The sequence below is a fragment of the Capricornis sumatraensis genome, chromosome 4 (genome assembly GCF_032405125.1).
Source record: "Capricornis sumatraensis isolate serow.1 chromosome 4, serow.2, whole genome shotgun sequence".
NCBI classification, from domain to species: domain Eukaryota; kingdom Metazoa; phylum Chordata; class Mammalia; order Artiodactyla; family Bovidae; genus Capricornis; species Capricornis sumatraensis.
In genome coordinates this window covers 30205914-30220718 of record NC_091072.1, presented here as the reverse complement: position 1 = coordinate 30220718, position 14805 = coordinate 30205914, and the positions used below count along the sequence as shown (strand labels likewise).

At 44.2% G+C, this 14805-nt stretch overlaps 1 protein-coding gene and 1 pseudogene across 3 annotated transcripts in view; one reads left to right on the top strand and one right to left on the bottom strand.

Moving 5' to 3' along the window:
• Window positions 1-14805, top strand: part of PRIMPOL (primase and DNA directed polymerase) — a 50658-nt gene that overhangs the window by 26758 nt on the left and 9095 nt on the right. For all 3 annotated transcript variants that reach the window (XM_068971898.1, XM_068971897.1, XM_068971899.1), the window contains 2 exons: window positions 12507-12669; window positions 14370-14455. In XM_068971898.1, the coding sequence (XP_068827999.1) occupies window positions 12507-12669; window positions 14370-14455 (249 nt within the window). The remainder of the gene's footprint in view (window positions 1-12506; window positions 12670-14369; window positions 14456-14805) is intronic.
• On the bottom strand, window positions 2465-2900 carry LOC138079336 (large ribosomal subunit protein uL24-like; annotated as a pseudogene).

Sequence of the window (14805 nt, the reverse complement as noted above, 5' to 3'; positions counted from 1 at the left end):
TCAGTAAGTCACATGGGATATTCAACACTGCATTACAAAACCGGCCTCATGTTAGATGGCTTTACCCAGCGGTAGGCTAATGTAAGCATTCTGAGCATGTTTAATGTAGGCTAAGCTAAGCTGTGATGTTTAGTAGGTTATTTAAAGGGGGTGAGGACATTTACCTTCGGCAGTTGGCTGCCTGGAAGTCAGCTGTGTTTGGCATCTACTTCTCCAGTACCTATCCCAGGATGTTTCCTGAGGGCAGCTGTCATTAACCCAAACCCAGGTCCTGTGGAGTGAGGTCCTTTGAGCACCAGGGATTATGTAGTAGTTACAGAAAATGGAAACAGTGACAGACTTTACTTTTTCTTGGGGTCCAAAATCACTGCGGATGGTGACTGCAGCCATGAAATGATGCTTGCTCCTTGGAAGAAAAGCTATGAAAAACCTAGACAGTGTATTTAAAAGCAGAGACATTACTTTGCTGAAAAGGGCCATATAGTCAAAGCTACAGTTTTTCCAGTGGTCGTGTATGGATGTGAGAGTTGGACTATAAAGAAAGCTGAGCGCCAAAGAACTGATGCTTTTGAGCTGTGGTTTTGGAGAAGACTCTTGAGAGTCCCTTGGACTGCAAGGAGATCCAACCAGTCCATCCTAAAGGAGATCATTCCTGAGTGTTGAAAGACTGGAAGGACTGATGCTGAAGCTGAAACTCCAATACTTTGGCCACCTGATGTGAAGAGCTGACTCATTAGAAAAGACCCTGATGCTGGGAAAGATGGAGAGAAGGGGACGACAGGATGAGATGGCTGGATGGCATCACCGACTCGGTGGCCCTGAGTTTGAGCAAGCTCTGGGAGTTGGTGATGGACAGGGAGGCCTGGCGTGCTGCAGTCCGTGGGGTTGCAAGGAGTTGGACACGACTGATGACTGAACAGCAACACAGAAGCCGTGCCGAGGCTGAGCACTGTCTCGGCCGCCTCTGTTTCCTGCAGCAGCCAGGGCCGTGGGGAGCGTTGGCTTCCTGGGCATGAAGTGGAATGGACTGTGCCTGAGCAAACATGAAAGGCTGTGAGTCTACCTGCTCTCTCCCGCTAAAGCAGCACACAGACACCCCATCCAGACCAATCTGTTCAGGCTCCACAGTACGCTGTTGCAGGTGCTGACATGCTAGGAGGCTCCACTCTCAGGAAGGAGGCTTCAGCTGGGATCCCCAGCACAAGAGAGATGCAGACCGGCTGAATTTTGCCTTGAAATTCCTCGAGGACTTGATGCCACACCGGCCTCTTGTCCCAGCCAGACCTGGCACACCATAGACCCTCCCAAGGGGTTCCAACCAGGGCACCGAGCCCGGCTGTGTGGACCCCACCTTCATTGAGCAGCGGGACCCAAGCCTGCTCGGTCTCCAGGGATGGGACAGCACCCCTAGTCTGGGAGGTGGGAGATGATCAAGGAGGCGCTGCTTTTCTTTACCGTCTTGCCGATGCTCTCCTGTAGTTGATTTGTGTTGTGGTGGCTGTCAGCGTACAGCCCCTGATTCAGGTATTATGTTATCTATGGGCTAGCTCTACTGTTTTCTCGAACTTTTTGCCCTAGAAATTCGAGCAGAGTGGTGAGCATAGGTCCTTATGGATCATTTATCTCCGAGACACTTTCCTGTGAATACCAAGCAGGAAGAGAGGAGATAAGTTTTGTGGATTCTCTTGTAGAGACACAGAATCCCTGTATATGTCCAAGGAAGGAAGGAAGAGGGTAATCGTTGTGGATTATTTGTTACAGATACTGATCTCTTAGCGATTTACATACTGACCTCCTCATTGGTTCCAGCCCTTCGCTTTGGTTTCTTCGTTTTTCGGCACTATCTGTTTGACTTTGCCTTTTCAGACTCTCTTTTTGAATTGTCAGTTTGCTGCCTTGTATGTCTGTTTTTCGTTTACCTGGAGAATTCCTCATGCACCACGTTCTGCCTCTGCATGACTGACTTTCCTTCGTGTATGAGCCCATCCCTGCGGCCACCAGCGTCATAATTCTGTAACTTCAGGGGCGGTTTTACAGGAATGAGAAATAGCCTACCGCATCTCAGTGGCACGTCCTGTTTAAGCTCTGATCTCCTGTTGGAGATGCTGGTTGTGTGTCCTGGCGATTAGAAGCGGAGCTGCAGTGTTCCTTGGGGCTTATGTGCCTCTTGCTCTGTGGTTTTCTCAGGATACAGGCCCTGGTGTGGGAAAGTCAGATTCTAGGCTTAGCCTGTCTTATCAGTTTTATTTCAGTCATTTGAGGCCTCTCCATTATACTGGCTGCTGCCAGTGTGTATTTCCACCGACAGCTTAGCGGCATTCTTTGCTTCTCCAGGCAGCTTTCTCTGGCAGCATTGATTGTTTTTAGAGTTGGAAAGATGGCCATTGTGATGGGTGGGATGTGAATTCCCACTGACTTTTTTTTTTTTTAACAGTTTTTAATGAAAGCTGTAGACAAGATGGCTTCATTCCTGCTTCTTCTCAGTTGTTTCTTCCTTATATTTGCCCTTTTTCTTTCCTACTTGGCGAGGTTTGGCTTTGTGTTCGAGGATCTTTTTGCAGTCTTTGTCCAGTTTTAGCCTGGTGATAACCACCTTGCTGGGGTGAGTGCCCGCATGGACAGTCGTGCCAGTGGCCTTCTCCCGCTGCGCTCGTTCAGCGTAGATGACGTATTTCTTCCTGTAAACCTGGGCCACTTTGCCAATGTGCTGCCCTTTGTAGTGCCCTCGTACAACCTCAACTTCATCATCCTTTCGGATGGGCATGGATGGAACGTTGTACTTCTGTCTTAGCTCTTTAGAAAGAAGAGAAGACATAATTTTCCTGTGAATGTGGGAAGGTGCAGTGAAATGTTTTTTTTGGTTTTTGCTTCGGTCAGAAGTCAAAGGGATTGAACTTCATTTTGGCAGCTGGAACTTCAGCGATGGCTACAGAAGGGAAGGGATCTGTGGGCTGCCATTGGCCTTTTGATTGACATTCTTGCAGCAGTTAGGGATGCTTAGCATCTTAACTGAGGTGCAAGTTTCAGGTTTTTCCTTTTTTTAAAAAAAAAAAGGGGGTGAGGACAATTTACTGTTGTCAGTAGACTTTCTGGAAGTCAGCTGTGTTTGAAATTTACTTCTCCAAAGGCAGGGCAACCAGAGATCAAATTGCTAACATCCGTTGGATCATCAAAAAAGCAACAGAGTTCCAGAAAAACATCTACTTCTGCTTTATTGAATGCCATAGCCTTTGAGTGTGTGGATCACAACAAACTGTAGAAAATTCTGAAAGAGATGGGAATCCCAGACCACCTGACCTGCCTCCTGAGAAATCTGTATGCAGGTCAGGAAGCAACCATTAGAACTGGACATGGAACAACAGACTGGTTCCAAATTGGGGAAGGAGTACGTCAAGGCTATCTATGGTCTCCCTGCTTATTTAACTTATATGCAGAGTACATCATGAGAAACGCTGGGCTGGATGAAGCACAAGCTGGAATCAAGGTTGCCGGGAGAAATATCCATAACCTCAGATATGCAGATGACACCACCGTTATGGCAGAAAGTGAAGAAGAACTAAAGAGCCTCTTGATGAAAGTGAAAGAGGAGAGTGAAAAAGTTGGCTTAAAACTCAAACATTCAGAAACCAAAGATCATGACATCCAGTCTAATCACTTCATGGCAAATAGATGGGGAAACAATGGAAACAGTGACAGACTTTATTTTTTGGGCTCCAGAATCACTGCAGATGGTGACTGCAGCCATGAAATTAAAACACGCTCGCTCCTTGGAAGAAAAACTATAACCAACCTAGACAACATATTAAAAAGCAGAGACATTACTTTGCTGACAAAGGTCCGTCTAGTCAAGGCTATGGTTTTTCCAGTAGTCATGTATGGATGTGAGAGTTTGACTATAAAGAAAGTTGAGCGCCGAAGAATTGATGCTTTTGAACTGTGGTGATGGAGAAGACTCTTGAGAGTCCCTTGGACTGCAAGGAGATCCAACCAGTCCATCCTAAAGGAAATCAGTCCTGAATATTCATTGGAAAGACTAATGTTGAAACTGAAGTTCTAATATCTGGCCACCTGATGAGAAGAGCCAACTCACTAGAAAAGACCCTGATGCTGGGAAAGATTGAGGACAGGAGGAGAAGGGGACAACAGAGGAAGAGATGGTTGGATGGCATCACCAACTCAATGGACCTGACCTGCTCCAGGAGTTGGTGATGGACAGGGAGGCCTGGCATGCTGCAGTCCATGGGGTCGCAAAGAGTCGGACACGACTGAGCAACTGAACTGAGTACCTGCCCCAGGACATTTCCTGAGGGCAGCTGTCTTTAAAACAAACCCACGGTTTTATGAATTTAGGTTCTGTGAGCATTCGGTAATTAAGTTCTGGTTACAGTAAATGCCCACAAAGCGGGAGCACTTTTTCTCACCTACCATTTTATCCTGAGGCCACACTCAGTCTTGTCCAACTCTTTGCGACCTCAAGGACTGCAGCACACCAGGCTTCTTTGTCCTTCACCATCACCATTTAGGTCACAGGACCTAAATGCTCAAAGGACCTACTCTTTCCCCCTAAAGCATCACACAGATGCCCCGTCCAGACCAATCTGTTCAGGCTCCACAGCACACAGCTGCAGGTGCTGAGATGCTAGGAGGCTCCACTCTCAGGAAGGAGGCTTCAGCTGGGATCCCCAGCACAGGAGAGATGCAGACCGGCTGAATTTTGCCTTGAAATTCCTCGAGGACTTGATGCCACACCGGCCTCTTGTCCCAGCCAGACCTGGCACACCGTAGACCCTCCCAAGGGGTTCCACCCAGGGCACCGAGCCCGGCTGTGTGGACCCCACCTTCGTTGAGCAGCGGGACCCAAGCCTGCCCGGTCTCCAGGGATGGGACAGCACCCCTAGTCTGGGAGGTGGGAGATGATCAAGGAGGCACTGCTTTCCTTTCCTTTCCTTTAACGCCTTGCCGATGCTCCTTTGACGTGCATAGTGGAGTTGCCGTGTTGCGGTGGCTGTCAGCGCACAGCCCCGGGTTGGGGTGTTATGTTACCTGTGGGCCAGCTCTACTGGTTTTTCGGACTTTTGCCGTAGAACATCTAGCAGATGGTGTTCCTCAGGTCGCTGTGTATTGTTAATCTCAGAGACACTTTTCTGTGAATACCAAGCTGGAAGAGAGGAAATAAATTTTGTGGATTCTCTCTTAGAGATACAGAATCCCTGTATATGTCCAAGGAAGGAAGGAAGGAAGGGTATAATCAGTGTGGATTATTTGTTACAGATACTGAGTTTTCAATTTACATACAGACCTCCCGATTCATTCCATTCTTTCACTTTGGTTTCCTTTTTTTACCGAAACCATTTGTTTGACTTTGATTTCTTAGAGTCTCTTTCTGCATTATAGATTTGCTGCCTTGTATGTCTGCTTTTCGTTTACCTGGAGAATTCCTCACACGTCACGTTCTACCTCTGCGTGACTGACTTCCTTAGTGTATGAGCCCATCCCTGCGGCCACCAGCGTCATAATTCTGTAACTTAAGTGGCGGTTTTACAGGAATGAGAAATAGCCTACCGCATCTAAGTGGCACGTCCTGTTTAAGCTCTGATCTCCTGCTGGAGATGCTGGCTGTGTCCTGGCGACTGGCAATGACGCTGCACTGTTCCTTGCTGCACGTGCCTTTGCCGTATGGTTTTCTCAGGATACAGGCCCCGGTGTGGGAACATCCGATTCTAGGCTTAGCCCATTGTGACAGTTTTTTTTTTTTTTTTTTTTTTTCAGTAATTTGAGGCCTCTCCATTATACTGGCTGCTTCCAGTCTATATTCATACCAACTTAGGGGGATTCCTTTCTTCTTTAGGCGGCCTCTTCCGGCAGCGTTTATTGTTTTTAGAGTTGGGAAGATGACCATTGTGCCAGGTGGGATGTGATTTCCCATTGGCCTTTTGACTGACATTCCTGTGGCACTTAGGGATGCTTACCATTTTACCCGTGGTGGAGGTTCAAATTGTTTTCCTTTTCTTCTTAAAGTGGTTGAGGACAATTTACCTTTGGCAGTTGGCTTCCTGGAAGTTGGCTGTGTTTGGAATTTACTTCTCCAGTACCTGCCCCAGGACGTTTCCTGAGAGCAGCTGTCATTAACCCAAACCCAGATGTGAATTGAGGTCCTGTTAGCACAGGGATTAAGCTGTAGTTCCTAAAATGTCCACAAGGCGGCAGCACTTTCTGTTCACCCACCTTTGTTTCCTGGGGCCACCACACCGTGAAGGAGTTCGCTTCTTGGTTGGTGAATTAATGGATTGTACCTGAAAAAATACTAAAGCGTTTGAGTTCTAAAGCATCACACAGACACCCCGTCCACACTTATCTTAGGGGTTCACAGTACATTCTTGTGGGTGCTTAGAACCTAGGAGGCTGTGCGTTTAGGAAGAGGGCTTGACGTGGGCAAGGAAAAGTGCTGCCGCCTTGTGGCCATCTTCGGGAACTACAGCTTAATCCCATGGAGATTCATAGGACCTGGGTCTGGGTTAATGACAGCTGCCCTCGGGAAATGTCGGGGCGGAGAAGGCAATGGCACTCTACTCCAGTACTCTTGCCTGGAAAATCCCATGGATGGAGGAGCCTGGTAGGCTTCAGTCCATGGGGTCGCTAAGAGTTGAACACGACTGACTGACTTCACTTTCACTTTTCACTTTCATGCATTGGAGAAGGAAATGGCAACCCACTCCAGTGTTCTTGCCTGGAGAATCCCAGGGATGGGGGAGCCTGGTGGGCTTCCGTCTATGGGGTCACACAGAGTCGGACACGACTGAAGTGACTCAGCAGCAGCAGCAGCAGCAGGTATTGGAGAAGTAAATGCCAAACACAGCCGACACGTTAGTAGTGTTGTTATTCAGTTGCTCAGTCCTGTTGACTCTTTGTGACCCCATGGACTGCAGCATTCCAGGCTTCCCTGTCCTTCACCAGCTCCCAGAGCTTCAACTCTTGTCCATCAAGTCAGTGATGCCATCCAACCATCTCATCCTCTGTCGTCCCCTTCTCCTCCCACCTTCAATCTTTCCCAGCATCAGGGTCTTTTCTGGTGAGTTGGCTCTTCTCATCAGGTGGCCAGATATTGGAACTTCAGTTGCAACATTAGTCCTTCCAATGATAATTCAGGACTGATTTCCTTTAGGATGGACTGGTTGGATCTCTTTGCAGTCCAGGGGACTCTCAAGAGTCTTCTCCAACACCACAGTTCAAAAGCATCAATTCTTCCGCACTCAGCCTTCTTTATGGTCCAACTCTCACATCCATACATAACTACTGGAAAAACCATAGCTTTGAATAGACAGACCTTTGTTGGCAAAATAATATTTCTGCTTTTTAATATGCTGTCTAGATTTATCATAGCTTTTCTTCCAAGGAGCAAGCATCTTTTATTTTCATGGTTGCAGTCACCATCTGCAGTGATTTTGGAGCTCAAGAAAACAAAGTCTGTCACCATTTCCATTGTTTCCCCATCTATTTGCCATCAAGTGATGGGACAGAATGCCTTGATCTTCGCCTTCTGAATGCTGAGTTTTAAGCCAGCTTTTTCACTCTCCTCTTTCACCTCTTTAGTGAAAGAGGCTCTTTAGTTTGTGCTCAATTTTTGCCATTAGGGTGATATCATCTGCATCTGAGGTTCTTGATATTTCTCCCGGCAGTCTTGATTCCAGCTTGTGCTTCATTCAGTCCAGCATTTCACATGACTTACTCTGCATATAAGTTAAATAAGCAGGGTGACAATATACAGCCTTGACGTACTCCTTTCCCTATTTGGAACCAGTCCATTGTTCCATGTCTGGATGTAACTTACTTCTTGACCTGCATGTGGATTTCTCAGGAGGCAGGTAAGGTGGTCTGGTATTCCCATCTCTTTCAGATTTTTCTACAGCTTGTTGTGATCCACATAGTCCAAGGCTTTGGCATAGTCAATGAAGCAGATGTTTTTCTGGAATTTTCTTCCTTTTTCTGTGATCCAGCAGTTATTGGCAATTTGATCTCTGGTTCCTCTGCCTTTTCTAAATCCAGCTTGAATATCTGAATGTTCTACAGTCACGTACTGTTGAAGCCTGGCTTGGAAAATTTTGAGGATTACTCTGCTAATATGTGAAATGAGTGCAGTTGTTTGAGAATTCTTTGGCATTGCCCTTCTTTGGGATTGGAATGAAAACTGACTTTTTCTAGTCCTCTGGCCACTCCTGAGTTTTCCAAATTTGCTGACATATTGAGTGCAGCACTTTTAACAGCATCATATTTTAGTACTTGAAGTAGCTCAGGTGGAATTCCATCACTAGTCACCTCCACTAGTTTTGTTTGGAGTTATGCTTCCTAAGGCTCACCTGACTTTACATTCCAGGATGTCTGTCTCTAGGTGAGTGTCCACACCATTGTGGTTATCCGGGTCATTAATATCTTTTCTGTATAGTTTTTCTGTGTATTCTCGCCACTTCGTCTTAAGCTCTTCTGCTTGTTAGGTCCTTGCCATTCTGTCCTTTATTGTGCCCATCTTTGTATGAAATGTTCCCTTGGTATCTCTAATTGTCTTAAAGAGATCTCTAGTCTTTTCTGTTTCTTTTCTTTATTTCTTTGTATCATTCACTGAGGAAGACTTTATCTCTCCTTGCCATTCTCTGGAACTCTGCATTCAGTTGGGTATGTTTCTCTTTCTCCTTTGTGTTTCCTTTCTCTTATCAGCTATTTGTAAGGCCTCCTCAGACGACCACTTTTCTTCTTGGATTTCTTTTTCTCTGGGATGGTTTTGCTCGCTGCCTCCTGTACAGTGAGTGTTACGAACCTCTGTCCATAGTTCTCCAGGCACTCTGTCTACAAGGTCTGATCCCTTGCATCTGTTCATCACTTCCACTGCATAATCATAAGGGGTTTGATTTAGGTCATATATGAATGGTCTAATGGTTTTCCCAACTTTCTTCAATTTCAGTCTGAAATTTGCAATAAAAAGTTTATGATTTGAGCCACAGCCTGCTCTCAGTCTTGTTTTTGCTGACTGTATAGAGCTTCTCCATCTTTGGCTACAAAGAATATAATCAGTCTGATTTCAGGAGTGGCCATCTGGTGATGTCCATGTGTAGAGTCATCTTCTGTTTTCTTGGAAGAGGGTGTTTGCTGTGACCAGTGCGTTCTCTTGGCAAAACTCTGTTAGCTTTTGCCCTGCTTCATTCTGTATTCCAAGGCCAAACTTGCTGGTTAATCCAGGTATCTCTCGACTTCCTACTTTTGCATTCTAGTCCCCTATGATGAAAAGGACATGTTGTGTTTTTTTGTTTTTTTTTTTTTTTTGCTGTTAGCTCTAGAAGATCTTATAGATCCTCATAGAATGGTTCAACTTCAGCTTCTTCGGCATTAGTGGTTGGGGCATAGACTTGGATTACTGTGGTATTGAATGGTTTGCCTTGGAAACAGAGATCCTTCTGTTGTTTTTGAGACTGCATCCAAGTACTGCATTTTGGACTCTCTAGTTGACTATGAGGGCTATTCCATTTCTTCTAAGGGATTCTTGCCCACATTAGTAGATATAATGGTCATCTGAATAAATTTACCCATTTCCTTCCATTTTAGTTCACTGATTGCTAAAATGTCGATGTTCACTCTTGCCATCTCCTGTTTGACCACTTGCAATTCACCTTGATTCATGGACTTAACATTTCCAGAGTCCTAGGCGGTATTGTTCTTTACAGATTTGGACTTTCCTTTCAGCACCAGACACGTCCACAACTCGGTATCCTTTCTGCATTGGCTCAGCCTCTTCATTCCCTCTAGAGCTATTTATCTAGTCTTCTCCAGTAGCATATTAGACAGCTACTGACCTGCGGGGCTCATCTTTCAGGGTCATATTTTTTTGCCTTTTCATAGTGTAAATGGGGTTCTCAAGGCAAGAATGCTGAAGTGGCTGGCCATTCCCTTCCCCAGTGGACCACGTTTTGTCAGACCTCTCCACCACGGCCCATCTCTCTGGGTGGCCCTGCATGGTGTGTGTCATAGTTTCATTAACTGCATGATCCATGTGATCATTTGGTTAGTTTTCTGTGATTGTGCTTTTCATTCTGGGTGCCCTCTGATGTACTTATTGCCATATTGTTCATCATTTTCTGCTGTTTCATACTTCCTCTGTTTCTTTCCAGCTTTCTTGCTCTCCCCCTTTGCAGTTTGATGCATGTCTAGTGGGCCTTCCTGGTGGCTCAGCTGGTAAAGAATCTGCCTGCAATGCAGGAGAGCATGCTTCACTTCCTTTTGTCACGTTGTGTATGGACTGTAGGTTTTTACTTTGTGGTCACCATGAAGCTTACATGTAACAACTTTTTAACAGTCTGTTTTAAGTGATAAGAACTTAGGTTTGGGAATATTCTAAATTTCTAACTTCTAACCCCACCCCTGTCATCTCTGTACCCCTTAACTAAGTGTAGTATTTGTACTACTTCTTTTAACCTTTATACTAATTTTATGTCTTAGTCCACCACCTGTACTATATTTGCCTTTACCAGTGATTTGTACCTTCCTATGTTTTCTTAGGGCTTGCCAGGTGGCTCAGACGATAAAGAATCCACCTGCAGTACAAGAGACCCAGGTTTGATCCCTGGGTCACGAAGATCCCATGGAGAAGGGAATGGCAACCCACTCCAGTGTTCTTGTCTGGAGAATTCCATGGGCAGAGAAACCATTAATATGTCTTTTATTTTTTCAGTATAAGGAAGTCCCTTTAATATTTTTACAAGGCTGCTTTGGTGGTGAACTCCTTTAGCCTTTACTCATCTGGAAAACGCTTCATGCTTCCATTATACATGGTCACTTTGCCAGTAGAGTATTCTTGGTCGTTTGTTTCTGTCAGCTGGATTCAATATATCATGCCACTCCCTTCTGGCCTGGAACATCCCTTAAGAATCTGGTGATTGTCTTACAGGGATTCCCGTGCAGGTAACAAGTTTTTTGTATTGCTAGGTTAAGATTCTCTCCTTGGACCTTGAGAGCTTGTTTGGAGGTTCTAGCAGGGGAGCGCAGCTACTCGTATACCCTTGACCGAAGACCGGTCCTCCTCTATCGGGGATGGTCGTCCTCTTCGACCGAGCGCGCAGCTTCGGGAGGGACGCACATGGAGCGGTGAGGGAGGAAGGGGACACCCGCCTAGCCAGCCAGATCAGCCGAATCAACCCTGGCGATCAATGGGGTGACAGATGTCGCAACCAGATCGCCCTCAATTAAAGATTTTAAAATTTAATAAAAAAATAAATAAATAAAAAAAAAAAAAAAAAAAAGATTCTCTCCTTGGCTTTAACTTTTGACATTGTATTTATAATGTGTCTTGGTGTGGGTCTCTTTGGTTTGATCTCATTTAGAGCTCTCTGGACTCCCCATATCTGTATGTCTGTTTTCTGCCCCAGGTTAGGAAAGTTTTCGGCCGTTACTCCTTCAGCTAAGTTTTCTGTTCCTCTCTTTTCCTAGGACTCCTGTAATGTGAATGTTAGTCTGCTTGAAGCTGTCCCATAAATCCCTTAAGCAATATATAGGTTTTTTTCTAGGTTTTTTTTTTTTGCTACTTTGATTGGGTAAGTTCATCTGCCCCGGTTTTGAGATCATTGATCCTAAAAGCTCCCCTTTGGGAGATACTGGCACTCTGGAGGAAGGTAGAGGGGTGAAGATGATACCGCTGATCCAAGAAGGGAAGGTGACTCCCTCCAGCCTTAGCAAGGCAAAAGGCGGGAGGGAAGGTGGTGCCCAGCAGCCTCCGTCCTTCGGGATACCAACGAGACCTTGCCCCTCAGGCCAGTGCTTTAAAATTAGCAAACGAACCACTCACATGAGGAATGGGTGCTTTTCAAGGGGCTGCTTCTGAACTTGACTCCGAGGCAGGTGAGTCTCACACTGCCTCCCCTGTGAGCTCCTCAAGAACCCCAGTAGGTTTTCACAGCCCCATGGGTTTCTTGCCTTTTCATCGTGTTCGTGGGGTTCTTGAGGCAAGAAGTCTGGCGTGCTGGCGGTCATGGGGTCACAGAGTCAAATACAGCTTAGTGGCTGAGCAACCGCGGCTCTCGTGGGTGGGAGCCAGGGGGTCTTCAGATCCAGGTGTTTGTGGGGCTCATCTCTCAGATGCTGGTCTTAAAAGTTGAGGTACCTGAACGGGCAGTACTTTGCTCCTTGGGGAGAAGTTCCCGGTTTGAGTTCCCTGCAGGCTGGGAGCTGCTGTGTCTGGGGTGGGGTTTATGGCCAGAGTGTGTCTCAGCCTTTCCTAGCGGCTTCAGTGTGATTTCCCTCTCACTGCCTGAGAAGGGGTCTTCTACCCAGTAGATTTTGTCCACCTGAAATTGTTTTGTATATTGTTGTAGAGTGTGTCCATGGGAGAAGGTGAATTCAGGATCTATGTCGCTGTTTGGAACCAGAACCACGCGTTTTTTCTAATAATGCTGAACAGAATTAATATTTGCTGACTATAGAAATACACCACTGAAACCATGTACTCATACTGTTTTTTAATTATATAGGAGTTTACACAAGGAATAGAAACTTTCGACTCTATAAATCATCAAAAATAGGAAAACGTGTGGCTTTGGAAGTTGCTGAAGATAACAGATTTTTCCCTGTACAATTGAGGGATATTTCGAAAGAGAATCAGTACTTCCTGGCATCTTTGGTCAGCAATGTCAGGTGCGCAGGATTGTGTGTTCAAGGATATTTATTAAGCAATGAATGGCACTGTGAATTCTGAAATGTGAACTGTATGAAGTTTCTATATTTTGAGTAAAAGAAAGTTCTTAAAATTCTAGGTTAACTGTTCTTTTTTGCCTACTAACTAGAAAATAATAGTAAAAGTTATTTTAACTACTTATTTTTCTCTTTATATCCTTTTATATTTGATATATTTTCCAGGTTTTCTAAAATGATTATTCTATTAAAAAATAAAAACTACTTATTGCATTAAAGATAAAATTTTCTCTTTATATATGCACATACAGAAATATAATTTACATAGATCCTTCACTTGAAACATTTATTGGGATCATTATTTATGATTGTGTCACCTGTCTTGTCTACTCAACATTATATCATAAATATGTCAAATGAATAATTGACCAATAAATTATCAATAATTTCTCTAGAATTTTCTGTTATACTGACACACTAATTTATTGTCAAGTCTATTACTGAACTTTTAAATTCTCATGTTTTGGTCATTTTAAGAAGTGTGAAAGACATCTTTCAATAGAAATATGTGGCCTTCATTTCCCTTCACTCTGGGCTGGCAATTTCTGTTAATTTAAGACTCGTGGTTAAAGATCAGAATAAACTGCCTTGCTAAAGTAACTTGTTCTGATCCTTCTCCTTTTTGCAGCTCTTAGATATAATTTTAAAGAGAAATCCCATAGAAGTAAATTATAATAAAAATACTTAAGACACTGCACAGGGAAAGTTGTGTCCAAGTGTCCATTTGAAAGTGGTAGCTCAGGAGGGTGGGAAGATGCATTGTCCATGTATTTATGGACTGTTTGAGTTTTCATAACAAATCTTAGAAGTTACATCACCATCTCAGTTTCCTTACCTTTAAAATGGAAATAATAATAACATCTACTTTATGGGGCTGTGAGGATTAAGGAAGTTAGGACTGTGTGTGTGCTTACAGCAGCGCCTGGCACACGGTTGGTGCCATGGCACGTGACGTTGCCAGTCAACGTTGTCACCTCTGAGATTCTAGTAGTACGGTCCTAAAACTTACATGATTGTCACTCCCCAACAATCATGTTGGCAGCAGAATAAGGTCACATTCTGTCATGTATCGGAAAAGCAACACAGTTGGCATCTAAAAACAGCCTGAAGTACAGGCAGTCTCCTGATTCTCAAACCTCATTTCTCTCATAGTTTCAGTATTTTACAGAAGTGCAGAGGGTTACCCTACTGAACAAGGTAACATCTGCTGTCATTGTGTATCTGACTAAATGCCAGGTCTTGTTCTTCCTGAAAGAAAGGCTGAATTCTTTATGGTTGTGAACGTGTTTTTCTTTTCAGTTAATTTTTAAGCTATTTTCCCTTTGCTTTTGTTCCTTTCTTTTTTTCTTCCTATTATTGAGACTTTTAAAATTAACAACAATTTCAGAGGCTTCTGTGGCTTCAGCATTTCTCAGGTCTTCTGACTGACTCTGCAGTTGAAAATACTATAAATGGTCACCAAACTGGTCTTTTTGTAGGGGTTGGATCAGTGCTTTTGTAGGCTAGTGTGGGATAAACACCTGAGAACAGTTAGCTGTTGAGCAAAGGATTTTATTATGAGACTATCTGAAATTGTGTTCCTTCAGTAGTCAAATCCCTCTAATTCTAATATTACTTTCTGTTGTACACATTTTCTTCTTCAGATTCTCAGATGCTTTACGAATTCTGACATGTGACACACCTCAAAGTAACCAGCGAATTCCGTGTTTCAGTCGTACCAGTACTTCAGGTAAGTTTAAGAAAACAATCTGCTGTGAAAATTTAAGGATGCAAAATCGATTTTTCCTCAAAATCTTACGTATATGTACTGTTCTTTCAGAACAACTGCATTTCTCTCCAAAGTGGAAAGTGTAAAAGAAAAGTTTTTTAAAGCTTACTAATTTTCATTTTATAGTGTTTTGGGGAAAAGTATGAAAATAATGTAGGTTTGTCTAAAATAAGCACATATTAAAATGAAAAATCTTAAAGATCTCTTCACTCCTATGCCCACAAAGATGGGTCACTGCTGTTAATAGTTTCCTGTTTAACCCAGTAGAGCTTTCCTGCATTTCCAGCACATGAACAGCCTCTGCATTCTTT